The 15,411-nt window shown below is 36.4% G+C and overlaps 1 protein-coding gene across 1 annotated transcript in view; it reads left to right on the top strand.

The window, feature by feature from the left end:
* PLXDC2 (plexin domain containing 2) overlaps positions 1-15,411 on the top strand; it is a 518,063-nt gene that overhangs the window by 405,870 nt on the left and 96,782 nt on the right. Inside the window, exons 8-9 of the mRNA XM_036758389.1 lie at positions 11,215-11,310; positions 11,551-11,632. Of these exons, the coding sequence (XP_036614284.1) occupies positions 11,215-11,310; positions 11,551-11,632 (178 nt within the window). The remainder of the gene's footprint in view (positions 1-11,214; positions 11,311-11,550; positions 11,633-15,411) is intronic.

Raw genomic sequence — 15,411 nt, forward strand, 5'->3', positions numbered from 1 at the left:
CCATTCCTGAGCTTAGCTTACAATGGTGCTTGGAGGTAAATAAGGTGATGATTATTATGTGCAAAGAAACTAAAGAGGTAAGTGACTTGGCCATGATCACCCAGGTAGAAGATGTCTAGGGAAGGTTTTGAACTTGGGCTTCCTACCTTTCTTATACTTTTTAGATCTCTCTCAACACCTCCCCATTCCGAGCACACATGCAAGCATGAACACACACACATGCACACAGCACATGCGTGTTAACTGAGTGAGGAAGTTGAAACTTTCTACAATTTAGTGGTAAAAAGAAGAAAGAACAACATAATGAGTGTAAAGAAGGGTTATTTGTTTTTTTAAGGATTTTGGGGAGAGAGCAGGACATCTGAACAAGTCTGTAAATTCTAGAAAAGGAGCCATTAGAGACTAAGAGATTGAAAATAGTGGGAAGGGATTATTTATGTGATAAGGTCACTGAGGTTAAAAGAAGAGATAATATAAGAACACAGGATAAGTTAAGAGGGAGGGCAATTTCTTCCTTTGAGATTGAAAGTAAACAAAATAAATGAGAGTATTGAGAGTTAGCAGGATGGAAGAGTAATGTTGAAGGAATACACATCAGAGGGCCTGAATATTTCTAATAAATTTTGAGATCCTCTGAGAGTGTGGGAGGAAGTTTCAAGCTAGAGGATTGACTGAGGGAGGTCGAGGGATATGTGATTATATGCACTTTAGCCTTTTGAGGATCCATAAATTTGTTGGTGTATAGTCTGTCCACTGATGCAGCTTGCACCCATTCTATGACTACAGGAGATGCTGTAGCCACTTAACTTCACCCAGCAGCCAACGGTCATAAGCCTCTCCAAATTTATCAAGGGAAATACTAAGGCACAAGACATCCTATCTGTCACTGAAAAAAATCATGCCAGTAGTGCGGGACAGGGGGCTGCTGGGTTTGAATTCTCCTGGATTTGCTTTCTCCCCATATGTCCTGGAATGAGTCACTTAATGTTTGTGGCCTCCATTTTTCCATCTGTAAAAAAGATGAATTGTAGGGAACCTGGTGCAGTGGACAGAGCACTAATTCTAGAGTAACATGACTTGGGCTCAAATCCTACATATGTGACCTTGGGAAGGCAATTTCACTTCCCTCTACCTCAGTTTCCTCATCTGTTAAATGGAAGGAATTGACTGGATAATCTATGAAGTCATTTTTTTACCCTTGAAGGACCTGCAAGAGCCTTTACTTTTTGGCTGTTATAACAAAACAAAAAGCAGTAATAAAACATGGCCATTTTGTATTTTCTTGCTCCATTAGAAATTGTTCCTCTCTTTGTTGATCTATTTTAGTATCTTTGTCAGCTTTCCCAATTTCCAAGAAATGCCTCCATACTAATGTGATCCCCAAAGAGTCTCTAACATAAGATCCCCATGTAGCAAAAATAGAAAAGGTATATGGATCATTTTAGTACTTCCAGTAATGAAACATACTGTCTATGACAGAGAAGTGATGGATTTAGGGCCCAGAATTAAGACATATATTTTGTATACAGCTGTTGAGGGAATTTGTTTTGTTTAACAATGCCTTTTTACAAGAAATTTGTTTTTCTTTTCTGTTCCCTCCCCACAATGGGGTAGAAGGTAGGATGGAGAAAAGAGATTTCTGTTATTTTTAAACATAGATACATGGGGATACATGGAATGTTCCATGTACTTTCAGAGGAAGTCCTTTTCACTTTGTTTCAAGAGACCTTTCAAAGTGGGAGTAATCTGTAAATGCTATAAATGTAATGGAAAAAAATGAAACACTCAATAAAACATTTAAAAAAAGAAAATTCCATTGAAAAAGGTCCTAAATAACCATGTCTTAAACCCATTTCTGGTTTAGAATGTCTAGAATTACAGGAAGACCTCACTGCATTATCCTTAGATTTCTGAACTCTGCCTCCTTAACTAGACCATCATGTTGTAGCAGTAATATTCTTGTGAAGGGCATTTTAGAAGCCATTTAAGTGTTTAGGTAATCTAAGTCTTTAATGACTTTTTTTTCCTAATGTGTCTAATGCCTATTACAACATGATTTATGATTCCATAGGTTTCTACTCCTCCATTAGGTGCTTTTTCTGTGCAGTTTATTTGCTTTCTTGGCTCACTAATTCTTTCTTCCTCTTCCTTATTTTCTCTATATATTACACATTAGTTAGTTAATGTCTTCATTAATAAACATCCTCCTGTGTCTTTTGAAGCAGTATTTACACATTCTTTCCCACTGTAGTGAAGGCAGTTGGATGCTCCTTCAGTTAGCCATATTTTTTTCTCTTATACATGTTGGAGGAAATGGAGCAAGAAAATTTGCATAAACCAAAGGGCATATCAGTATATTAATTTCATTAGATGTGGAGGAATTAGATAAAGACTGAATATGCAGTTGGATCTTCATTGCACACTATGAAAACAGGACCCAAGGTTTGTCCAGTTTATTGCTTGAGAAGAGAAATTATGGAGGGATGGGGAACCTCTCTATCATCTCTGAGTGCTGTGCAAAAAATCAAGCAATTAATGGGCTTTTATTAAGTACTTACTATGTGCCAGACATAGTGCTAAGCTCTGGGGAGAAAACATGTCAATCAGCCTGTATCTTGGACATCTTCTCTTGAAGATGCTTTGTTTTGTCTCTCAAAAGAGGTATTTCAATTGTCCTTTGGGAAACATGGGACTATATTTTGAAGGCCAGAATGGACTCTGGAATGCTCTTATCTTGAGAGAAATTTCTTTCCATACTTGAAGGTTAGGTGAACTTTGTAGTTGTCTGATATGGTTCTTTTTACAGGATAAGTACTCAGGAAATATTACTGAAGGAGGAACCCCCAAAAATGTAGGGACCATTTGGAGTTCATCATTGATCAAGAGGCATTATGTAAATTGTGCATTATTGGCAAATAATCTGACTGCTTAGCACTGTCTCAGACATAGAACATTAAGGTGTGTTTATGCATGCCCAAGGTAGGACCAAATTTTGGAAAGCAAGAGAAAAAAAAGCTCTAAGAATAACTAAACATATATTTAAATATTATCCTCCCAAGTGGGTAAGGAGTACTGTGCATAGCATGATATATGAATTACTGTGTAGTGATATTGTCTAAATATTTATTAATGCTAATAAATCACTGCCAGGAATGCTACTGTGATGCCTCATCATTGGCAGGAAGGTAAAAATGAGCTCTTGAAAGCAATGCCGGCGAAGGGCAACTTCAGGCATATTTGTCTCTCCTGAAAGGGCCATGGGGTAGACTTGGTGAAGAACTGTTGCCTGATGATCAGCCTAGCTGGCTTTGGACAGCTTTTCACTAGATTGGCTTCAGTGATGAAATTTTAACCATGGGAACTTTTAAAGAACACATCATGGAGAGATTACAGTCTGAGGCAGTAGAAAAAATAGCCATGCCAGTGAAATTACAGAAGCTAAATGAATTGAAGTAAATACTTATAATTCTCATTTAAGTAGCATTTTAGATTTTATTGCTAAGAATAATTGTTATAAAGAGTACTGTATAGTGCTTAAATTGGACTGCTTGTATTCCCATATGGGCACATGGAAAATGATTGCTATTGAAAGTATCTCCTGAATTTGCCAATTATGCCTTAAAATTAATTCAGTAATATATGCTGGTCACAAATCCATGATTTAAAATTAGCATTTTGTAGCACATAGCTTTAGGCTTTTTGTTTAATTAATTAGATTTTGTATGTTTGATTATGTTACAAGGAAATTTTGGTTTTGAACAGATCCCTAATTGCCAGGTATTGGAGCAGGTCCTGATTCAATGAGAGCCTAAGAAAATAGTCCAAATTGTATAACCTCTGCTAAGAGAGAAAGCAGTAGTTTATCTGGGTTCATTTGAGGTACTAGAGCCAAAGCTTTCTGGTTTTAAATTAATTGCATTTATTTCATTAGACAGAAATACACACACACACACACACACACACACACACACACACACACACACACATATATATATATACACATACATGTATATATGTATGTATGTGTATATTTACACACACACACACACACACACACATATATATATAAAACACACATATGTATATACATATAATATGTGTGCATAAACAAATGAAAGCTTGCAGTTTTGGCTACCAGAACTGACACATTGCTAATCACTATTATTTGGCAGGTGCATCTCTGAAATATCATAGAATTGACCATTTGGATTCACTAGTTACCGGCAATAGAACAACCAAAAACCATTATGTTAATTTTGTTTTGGGCTAATATATTGTCCCCTCCCCCAGGCTGCCACCATTCTCGAGATATCTCGACAGGTATAATATCTAAAAAGGTAAAAGCCCTGCTTCTTCCTGTTTATTGATTCTGGAATGTGACCAATAAACTCAAACAGCCTTTTTTGGGGGTAGAGGCTTAAGTTTTTTAATCTATTGTTATAGGATACCCATTATGGATGCATACAAGCTGTTTATTTTTTAACATCTAATTTTCTTGTTTAGCAAAATAAATGGGAAGCAACATGTAGGAATTCATCGTGCTGAGAAATCTAATGATGTTAATCTATCTTGGTCTTTTTTTCCCTGGAGACAAATGTTTGAAGAGAAAAATAGATTTCATGATCCATGTGCCTAAATATTATGTATACATAGGTACAAGTGAAGCCATGTCCCTCCTATTTTATTCAACTGAATATGCCCCTCAGGAAATGTTAGTGCCTTAACAAAGTTGTTTTGCTTTGTTGTTGTTTTTAAGTATGAATGTATTCAGACATTGTTGGAAAAGAAAAGACCTCATTTTGCAGACAACAAAACTGAAGATTAAATGAAAAACTGACTTTCTCAAGGTTACACAGCTAAAGCTTTAACTCAGGCCTCTGGACTACGGATATACGATTCTTTTTCTACCATATGCCACTGACTCCAATGACCTTCTTCAGAATTGCGATTTAGCTTAATGGAGATAAAGCTGGCCTAAGAGTCAGACCTGACCTCTGACACAGAATGGTTGTTTGGACATAGGCCATAGATTTAAGTCCACAACGTCTCGATGTTCCAAGCAATTTTTTAAAACTGTAAATTAGAGAATACTTGGTGATTGTCTTTAATACAGGGAGTTTTCTCACTGGGATTTCTTTCTGCGAATGAGCTCATTGAACCAGACATGTCATTTAAGATGTTGGGGTGATGTCACCAAAAGCTCAGTTGCCTATAGTTTCTGTCTGTCTAAGATTAGAAGCTTCTTAACTGGTTCAGGTTGGGTTAGGCTTTAAGAGCTTAAAGCTTCACTAAGACTTTTGGGACAGTCTCTCTATTAACCACATTTGTACTTTGTTAGCATTTGTGGGTATCTGTTAAATTATTTTGTGCATAGCTACAGCTGACATTTAAAGCAGAATTATTACTTATAGAGTGCTTTCCATACATGATCTTATTATCTCCCCAGCTACATTGCAAGTCTCTTGAGAGAGAGTTGTCTCTTTTCTTGTTATAGTGGTCAGTATACAACTGGCAACATGGCCAGAGTGGAAAGATTTATAGTGCCTCTGGGCTTATAGTGAGAAAGACCAAGGTTCAGATTTTTCCCCTGTGTCTACAAGTAGGGTTACCCTAAGTGAATCACTTAGCTTCTCACTGCCCTTGGCAACTTTTTATAACTAAAGGTTGCAGAGTTCATGTTGATATATTTGGTAGAAGTTAACTCATCAGGAGATCTCTATACCAATGAAACCACTCCTTCCAAAAAAGAATTGCAAAGATACTTTCTGTTGCTTTGTAAAAAGCCCATCTTCTTCATTTGTCCATTGTTTAAAGTCACTTAAAAATTGTAGTGAATAAGTTTGCACAAAGTAATTGCATTAGTATGGTGACCTATAAATTCCATGAATGAATAAATGGAAAAAGCATTTATTAAGCACCTATGATGTTCCAGGCACAAGAGTGGCATATAAAATAGTTTTTAAATAAAATAAAATAGACATCTCTTCCTGAGAAATCCCTTCCCTTCAAGAACAATAATATGGGACAACAACCCACATAGGGTATTAGTGATCAGGACAGGAAGTTTTGTCCTGAGGAGGTGGAAAAGGGGTGGAATATGAAAAAAAAGGTAGGAATATGGCTGAATAGAATGTGAAATTAAATATCATCTGATGTCTAGGGCCAGGCAGTAGAGGGAGAGAATTGGCTTAGTTTGCATCTATTCATTCACCAATAACCTGGCTTGGGCACTAGAGTTGGATCCTCAAAGATAAGTGGATTCACTTCTCTAGAGACTGGGGCATAAATTCTAGAAGATCCATGGATTAAAGTTCTTGTCTCACATCTAACTGATTCGAATAACAAGGAACAGATCAACGTTGCTTGGAAGATTGTGAAATTGCCTAGGTGATTGACTAGATGGGATTTGAAACATCTCCTGGTACCTGGGGCCAAAAGGATATGGAGTTTGCTAAGGCAGTTTGCATACAAACACCAATAACCTGAGTTTGGCCCTACGGAAGGAACTCCAAAGATGAATATCCTAAAATCACCTATTTAGAGCTGGAGGGGGTTGTAAAGGTAATTTAATCCAACCGTCTAATTTAACATATGAGGAACCTGAGCCTCAGGAAAGCTAAATAACTTGCCCAAAGTCACTCAATATTATTAACACTTCTGGAATGAATGAGTATTTTGCAGACCTTGGATCCACTCTCAGGTTCTCAATGTGAAAATCAAGTGCTATTCCTCCTATGTTACTTGGCCTCCTTAATATATTATTATGTTATTTTAAAGGAAAGATCATTTGTTCCTTATTGAAATTAAACTCCTCTTTTTTTATTTTGAAGAAAGTTATTTTACACTAACACGTTGAAGCAAAGCTTATGATATTTGACCTAACCTCAGGTTTGTTTAAAGTTTAAACTTTAATCAGTGAAAGTCTTAATTTTCCATATTTGGGGCAGCTAGATGGTATAGTGAATTGAGTGCTGAGTTTGATCCCAGGAAAACTTTGGTTCAAATCCTGCCTCGAGCACTTGCTAGCTTGTGTCACCATGAGAAAGTCATTTAACATCTTTCAGGCTCTGTTTCCTTATCTGTAAAAGGGGTATAATAACAGCTCCTACCTCATGGTATTATGTTGAGGCTCAAATGAGATAATATATCTAAAGTGATTTGTCAGCCTTAAAATTCTATATAAATGTTTATTATTAGCATCAACATCTTCCTAAAGAAGAACCACTTTAAGAAAAGGACCTACTTTAAAAAAATTGAATTAATCAAAAATAGAAAATAAAAGAAAAGGACCTACTTGTACAAAAATATTTATAGCAGCTCTTTTTTGTGGTGCCAAAGGATCAGAAATTGATGGGATGCCCATTAGTTCAGAAATGGTGGAACAAGTTGTGATATATGAATATAATGGAATACTATTGCGCTATAAGAAATGACAAGCAGGCAGATTTCAGAAAAATCTGGAAAGACTTGCATGAACTGCTGCAGAGAGAAGCCAACAGAACCAGTAGAATATGGGGGGTGGAGCCAAGATGGCAGGTGGAAAGCAGGGACTTGCTTAAGCTCCCTGTCCCAGGTCCCTCCAAACACCTGTAAAAAGTGGCTCTGAACAAATTCTAGAGCTGCACAAAATAGCAAAGAGAAACAGGGTTCCAGCCCAGGAAAGCCTGGATAGCTGCTGGGAAGGGTCTATCTCACGGAGCTGGGAGCAGAGCTGAGCAGAGCCCAGTGTAGGCCACACAAGGACCAAGCAGTCTGGGAGCTAGGCAGAACAGGCCACATGGCTCTAAATCATTGAGCTGTGGCAGTTACCAGGTTTCTCAACCCACAAATGCCAAAGACAACAGAGACGGTTGGTGGGAAAAGCTGATGGGACAGAGTAAAAGGAGTTTGCAGTCAGCCACCACCCCAGGGGGTGGCAGAGGTTGTACAGCTCTGAGGCTGCTTCCAGAGGTACAGCTGCAGTGGCCTCCTGCCTCAGGCCCACCTGGTGGGAGGAATTGAGTGGTGGATCAGAATGGGATTGCAGAGCCTGCTTTGCCCTGCCTAGATCTGGTCCAGAATCCTGGTTGGAGTTTCTTGGGGGAGAAGGAGTGCTGGTGCATCAGAGATTGCTGTGTAGAAGTATCTCTGAAAACAGCAGCGCAGCCCCTCAAGCTTGGGACACAGTACTCCCTACTCTATAAGCAGTCATATCCTGAGAAAGCTCAAGGGTCAAGTAGTTGGCTGGGAACATGAGCAGGCAGTGAAAATGGTCTCATATTCAGAATCAGACTTTGGAATCTTTTTTTTTTTTTTGGTGACAAAGAAGACCATAACATACAGCCAGAAGAAGTCAACAAAGTCAAAGAGTCTACATCAAAAGCCTCCAAAAAAAACATGAACTGGTCTCAGGCCATGGAAGAGCTAAAAAAGGAGTTAGAAAAGCAAATAAGAGAAGTAGAGGAAAAAATGGAAAGAGAAATGAGAGTTATGCAAGAAAACCATGAAAAACAAGTCAGTGACTTGCTAAAGGAGACCCAAAAGATAGTGAAGAAAATAACACCTTAAAAAATAGACTAACCCAAATGGCAAAAGAGCTCCAAAAAGCCAATGAGGAAAAGAATATCTTGAAAGGCAGAATTAGTTAAATGGAAAAGGAGGTGCAAAAGACCACTGAAGAAAATACTACCTTAAAAATTAGATTGGAGCAAGTGGAAGCCAGTGACTTTATGAGAAATCAAGATATTATAAAATAGAAGCAAAGGAATAAAAAAATGGAAGACAATCTGAAATATCTCATTGGAAAAACCACTGACCTGGAAAATAGATCCAAGAGACATTATTTAAAAAATTATTGGACTACCTGAAAGCCATGATCAAAAAAGAAATTATCAAGGAGAACTGCCCTGATATTCTAGAGCCAGAGGGTAAAATAGAAATTGAAACAATCCACCGATTGTCTCTTGCAAAAGATCTCAAAAAGAAAACTCCTAGGAATATTGTCACCAAATTCCAGAGCTCCCAGATCAAGGAGAAAGTACTGCAAGCAGCCAGAAAGAAACAATTTGAGTATTGTGGAAACACAATCAGGATAACACAAGATCTAGCAGCTTCTACATTAAGGGATTGAAGGGCTAGGAATATGATATTCCAGAAGTCAAAGGAGCTAGGACTAAAACAAAGAATCACCTACCCAGCAAAACAGAGTATCATGCTCCAAGGCAAAGTATGGATTTTCAATAAAATAGAGGACTTTCAAGCTTTCTCAGTGAGATCAGAGATGAATAGAAAATTTGACTTTCAAACACAAGAATCAAGAGAAGCATGAAAAGGTATACAAGAAAGAGAAATCATAAGGGACTTACTAAAGTGGAACTGTTTTGTTTACATTCCTACATGGAAAGATGATGTGTGTAATTCATGAGACCTTAGTATTAGTGTAGCTGAGGGGAATATACATATATACATATATATGTATACATACATATATGTATATATACATATATATGTATATATATGCATATATACATATATATGTATATATACATATATATGTATATATACATATATACACATATATAGGCAGAGGGCACAGGGTGAGTTGAATATGAAGTGATGATATGTAAAAATAATCAAATTAAGGGGTGAGAGAGGAATATATTGAGAGAGGTAGAAAGGGAGAGATAGAATGGGTTAAGTTATGTCACATAAAAGTGGCAAGAAAAGCAGTTCTATTGGAAGGGAAAAGGGGGCAGTTGAGGGGGAATGGGTGAATCTTGCTCTCATTGGATTTGACTTGAGGGAATAACATACACACTCAAATTGGTATCTTACCCCACAGGAAAGAAGCAGGTAGGGGATAAAAAGGGGGGATGATAGAAGGGAGGTCAGATAGAGGGAGGAGGTAATCAAAAGCAAACACTTTTGAAAAGGGACAAGGTCAAGGGAGAAAAATGAATAAAGGGGGACAGGATAGGATGGAGGGAAATATAGTTAGTCTTTCACAACATGACTGTTTATGGGAGTGTTCTGCCTAATGGTACATGTGTGGCCTATGTTGAATTGCTTGCCTTCTTAGGAAGGGTGGGACGGGAGGGAAGAGGGGAGAAAATTTGGAACTCAAAGTTTTAAAAGCAGATATTCAAAAAAAGTTGTTTTTGCATGTAACTGGGAAATAAGATATACAGACAATGGGGCATAGAAATCTATCTTGCCCTACAAGAAAGTAAGGGAAAAGTGGATGAGGGGGGAGTGGGGTGCTAGAAGGGAGGGCTGACTGGAGAATGGGGCAATCAGAATCTATGCCATCTTGGAGTGTTGGGGAGGGTAGAAATGTGGAGATAATTTGTAATTCAAAATCTTGTGGAAACCAATGCTGAAAAATAAAAAAAAAAATATTAAATAAATAATAGAAAAGAACCAGGAGAATACTGTACATAGTAATGGCAATATTGTATGATGATCAACTACAAAGAACTTGTTTCTTCTCAGCAATATGTGGTCCAAAACAATTCCAAAGGTCTAATGAGAAAAATTGCTATTCACATCCAGAGGAGAAAAACTGGTGGAGTTTGAATGTAGATTGAAGCATACTATTTTCATTTTATTTTTGTACTTTTTTTGTTTTTTTTGTTTGTTTGATCTGTTTCTTCTTTGACAACATGATTTATATGGAAATATGTTTTACATGGTTACACATGTATAACCTATACCAAATTGCTTAGCATCTCAGGGAACAGGTAGGGGAGAGAGGGAGAAAATTGGGAATTCAGAATTTTTAAATGTATCTCAAAATTTGTCTTTACTTGACACTAGAAAAGCTAAAATACTATGAAAAAAAAAAGAACCACTTTAGTTTGGAAGAACTATTGCCATCATATCTTAGCCTCTGTTGTCAAAATATTCAGGAGACATAAATCTAAGAAAACAGGAATTTGGAATAAAATTACAATTGAGGAAAATAAACTATTGGGACTCTATCTAAATGAGTTAGTGAGCTGCTTCCGACTCTACTCAGGATTTTCATAAATTTCTTAGTAGGAAAAGGCTCCTGAAATAACTCTAAAGAGACCAAATAGATCTTATCCTGTGAAAAGATTTTGACTTAAATGTATAACAGATGGAAATTAGTATGACTTCTATATTCACTGACTATTTCATGAGATATAATTTGCTTAGAGAAAATACTAAGAGGTTATGTTTTTTTTTTCCACAATTCTTTTTTTTTCCTGGTAGATGTTCGAAGGAGAACAATTTATGAATACCACCGAGTGGAACTCCAGATGGGGAAGATTACTAATGTTTCAGCTGTGGAGATGACCCCACTACCTAGTAAGTTACCTGGCTAAGTGAATGGGAAAAGGAAAAATTATTAAATCCAAAGTTCTCACATTTCCCAGGGGTGTTTGAGAAATCAAATTAACACCTTCTAACCTTACACTAGGGATCCAGAGATATTTTGACCTATTGCATATATTTAAGGGATATCTTTTTTTTATTTTTGCTATGAGATGTGGTTATTTTTAAAATATACAAACATGTTCCTTGACAAGTTTCTTTTCTTTTTCTCAGCTTGTCTCCAGTTTAATAGCTGTGGACCTTGTGTCTCTTCTCAGATTGGGTTCAACTGCAGCTGGTGTAGCAAACTCCAAAGGTAATAAAATAAATAAGCCTGGCTTCTTCCTGCCTCCTTGTGAGAGTTTAAAAGTATGTTAAGGCATGTGAATTTGAATATTTATGAATTTGTGCGTATTGTAGAATAGTATGTTTAAAGACCAAATAAAGTGAGGAAAGGAAAGTCAGAAATTTAACTACTCCCCTACCTCTGGAGTTATCTAGGGAAAGGATTTTATTAGTTTAGAGAGTGCCCGGTTGAGGAAATGCCCCCTACCAATGCCAGGTGCCCCTTTCTCTTAAACTTATAGTCTTAGGGAGGTTCAGAAGGATCTCCCTAAGACACAGCTGAAATAAGCCAATTTTATTGATATTATTAAGCCATGGAAAAGTTGGTTTTCCTTCGCAAAAATTAAACCTGAAATATTCATAAAATACAATGTGTCATAATCTTTATGTTAAAAGAAATACTTGGGAAAGAAAGAACACAATTCAGGAATTTGCAATTGTCCTCCCCAAATGGTCATGGGAACTGTCCAGGAACACTTCAAAAGCTAGCCAAGTGTTAAAAGGAACATGAAAACTGTGCGCTCCAAGCTTTACAAAGCATTTTTCATTTCGTGACCTTGTGGAACCATTGTAGCATTCTGAACTATATTAACATCAAGATTTTTCTTTGTAGAATGGATTTGTTGATGACATCAAAGAATCTGTTGTCTAGGGTTTCATTTTTGTTTTTTTGTTTTTTTTTTTTTGGAAGGGGAGCTTGTTTTTTTCCTTAGAAATTAAAGAAGACCATCTCTTTTTACTTATACCAGTGTGACTTTCCCGTATTTTCTGGCCTTCTGTTTTCAGACTTTTTTCAAACACAGAGAAGAAATCAATATCTGGTTAAAAAAATCACAGTTTTGATGGAATTTAAATTACCCAACAATAACAGTAATGAAAATAGCAGAGTGCCTCACTAGAGATAGTGCTGGACTTATAATAAGGAAGACCTGGGCTCAAATCTAACCTCAGACACTAGCTGTGTGATTCTTGGCAAGTCATTTAATATCTGCTGACTCAGTTTCCCCTATGTCTATTGAGAATAACACTTGCACTTAAATGCCAGGGTTCATTGTGAGGATAAGATAGTATTTGTGAAACACTCTGAGAATCTTAATGTGCTATGAAAACACTAGTTATTATTATTATAGCCTATTATTACTACAGTCTATTAACATTTTAACTCCATTTCCTGTAAAAGATTGGCTTGAGAATTTTGCGTGCATGTGTGTGATAAAGATGATAGATTTGTATTTAGCCTGTCATATTTTTCACCTTCTTCACTTTGTGACTCATATCAGAGAAATGATTGGCCAGGGTTAGAGGTGCTATCTGTGAGCTGTGAGCATGAAACAGATTGAAAGCTGCTGGCCCTTTTAGGAATCAAACCTTTGATGCTGGCCTCATTGGCACTATGTTCTAACTAACTGACCCTAAGGGGCTGAGACTTAAATTATACAACTCTGGTGTCAGAGAGAATTCCACTGTCAGCAATGAATGAAAAGGGAGAGAATTGTAAAATCTGCTTATCCTCCAAAGAGGAATAGGGCACACATATTAAGCAACTAATTAAGGCAACTTTGGATTTTTCATTATGACTATTGTGAGGTCAGTATGCTTTTGCTGCTGCATTTGCAGCAGGGGAGAAATGGGGAGTGAAGCCTGGTCCAGGAACAGTTCATAAGCTACTCAAGTATAAAGAAAAAGCATGACCACTGTGCTCTCCAAGCTTTACAAGGCATTCCTCATTTCCTGACCCCCATGGAACCAGTGGAGTGTTGTGAGTAAAACTATATTAACCAAAATTCTACCTACTGGTGTATTTTCTGCCCTAGAGATTAGGATCAGTGATTTTCTCTGTGGAAACAACTCAAATAATGAAATAAAGAGCAGCTCATTAGCCTTTTTAAAGTGCAATTTGATTTAACATAATTTTACCATATTTGACAAATGGTTTATAGGGCTGGTATGAAATTAAGAACTTGGGACAATTTATATTTTTGAGTTACCTCCAGAATTTGCTTTGTATTCTTGTTCTTAACAGACTAGCTTCATTCATTTATTTGATTACCAAAAGAAGCCAAATATTGCATTGTTTCAATATCCATGTTGAAATAATGTTTTGTGGGTTGCTATGCCAAATTTCCTCCAAAAGTCATTTCTAATGGCTAATATTAGTATGATAAGTCTCCAGCTAAACTGGTCCTTGGAAAGGAGCAGGATTGTTTTCAGCAAAGGCTTTGAGAACCTAACATTACCTCAATGTTAACACAAGGCACCACAGGACATCTTTTAGCAAGTAATGTATCACAATATGGACAGTGTCCTAAAAAAGTGAAAGTTAAAGCAACATGCTGGACTTTTTATAAGCATTAATGGTTAGATATACCACTTTTGTGACAAACTAATTTCATGAGCTTTCTGAATGATGCTTGGTCTAGTTTTTATTTTCTTTTTAATATGTTCCCTTAGGTAAGAAAAGGAAATATATGAGTGTATTTCTGTATATACACACACATATGTGTGTGTGTGCATGTGTTTATGTGTGTGTAAAACATGAATAAGAAGCCCAATTCTTTGTACTTCATTTCTATTTATTTTTAAATGAAAGTATTTGAATATATGATCCTAGAGAAGATACCAAAATCCCTTAGTTTTAAATTTTTCATAAAATTATTGTAGAAAATGAAGAAATTGAATTTAAGGAAGCTTTGTCTTTTGAAAATTATTTTCAGGGGTAATAGGAATTAATGATGGAAGGAATTCAATATCACTACTAACTTTAAAATTGATTTTCAACATTTTGCCATGTGTAATCTTGTAAAACCCAAACCCAAATTTAAAAGTTTAACTAGGAAAAATAGAAATCTTCAGGAGTCTAATTATATATGTATTGAATTCTGTTAATTAATTAGTTTCTCTATGGCTCATTGCACTTTTGTTCTCCTTAATTTCCCTACTGCATTTTATTAATTTCTCCTTAGACTTAGGGCTTAAAGAATTTAGTTTTACTGCCAAACAGCATTTCCATGAATTTAATATATTTCTTAGCAAAATCAATAAAATGAAAGAAATATTATCCTAAGTGGCTCAGATGTTGTGCCCTCACATTCCTCTTCTCACTCTCTGAACTTTGTCCTTTTCCAGTGTTCTTCTGTGGATGGAAATCAGTTAGTGTCGATTACCATAATGGGAAGTTGAATTCTCCGGGGGAAAAAGGCATTTTTGGATCAGTTCTCAGGGAAAAGAAAGTAACCTTATTCCACTTTTGTAGAGTTCTATCCACATAAGCTCATAATAAGAACACAATTTTAGTGATTTAGGACTAGAATTATTGTTATTCATCCTAAAATTGGACTTAGAATGCTAGAGACAATTCTGTAAGCCACGGTGTAACTTTTTTAGTGATAAATTGAAATTAGAAGTTCTACTTTCATTTTATTTTCTGAAGAATCTTAAAAGTGAAAATGAGTCATGCATCGCAAAATTCGTGAAGATGAAATGAAAAAAAATGCAAATAAGGTTGAACATGAGAGGCAATGTGCCAGAGTAGAGAAGGACCTTTCTTGAGATCCAGAAATACCTGGGAACACACCCTGTCTCTGATTTACATCCTAGCTATAGGAAACAGGGCAAGTTACTTCACTTGCCAATCTAAAGGTAATGCTCTAGGAATGTTAAGTCGTAGAGGATTTTTACTGATCTGCATTTCTGGAGGGAATTTTCACACTGAAAATTCCCTACACTGATGAAATCATGTCTCTGAACTGA

The sequence above is a fragment of the Trichosurus vulpecula genome, chromosome 5 (genome assembly GCF_011100635.1).
Source record: "Trichosurus vulpecula isolate mTriVul1 chromosome 5, mTriVul1.pri, whole genome shotgun sequence".
Classification (NCBI taxonomy): Eukaryota; Metazoa; Chordata; class Mammalia; order Diprotodontia; family Phalangeridae; genus Trichosurus; species Trichosurus vulpecula.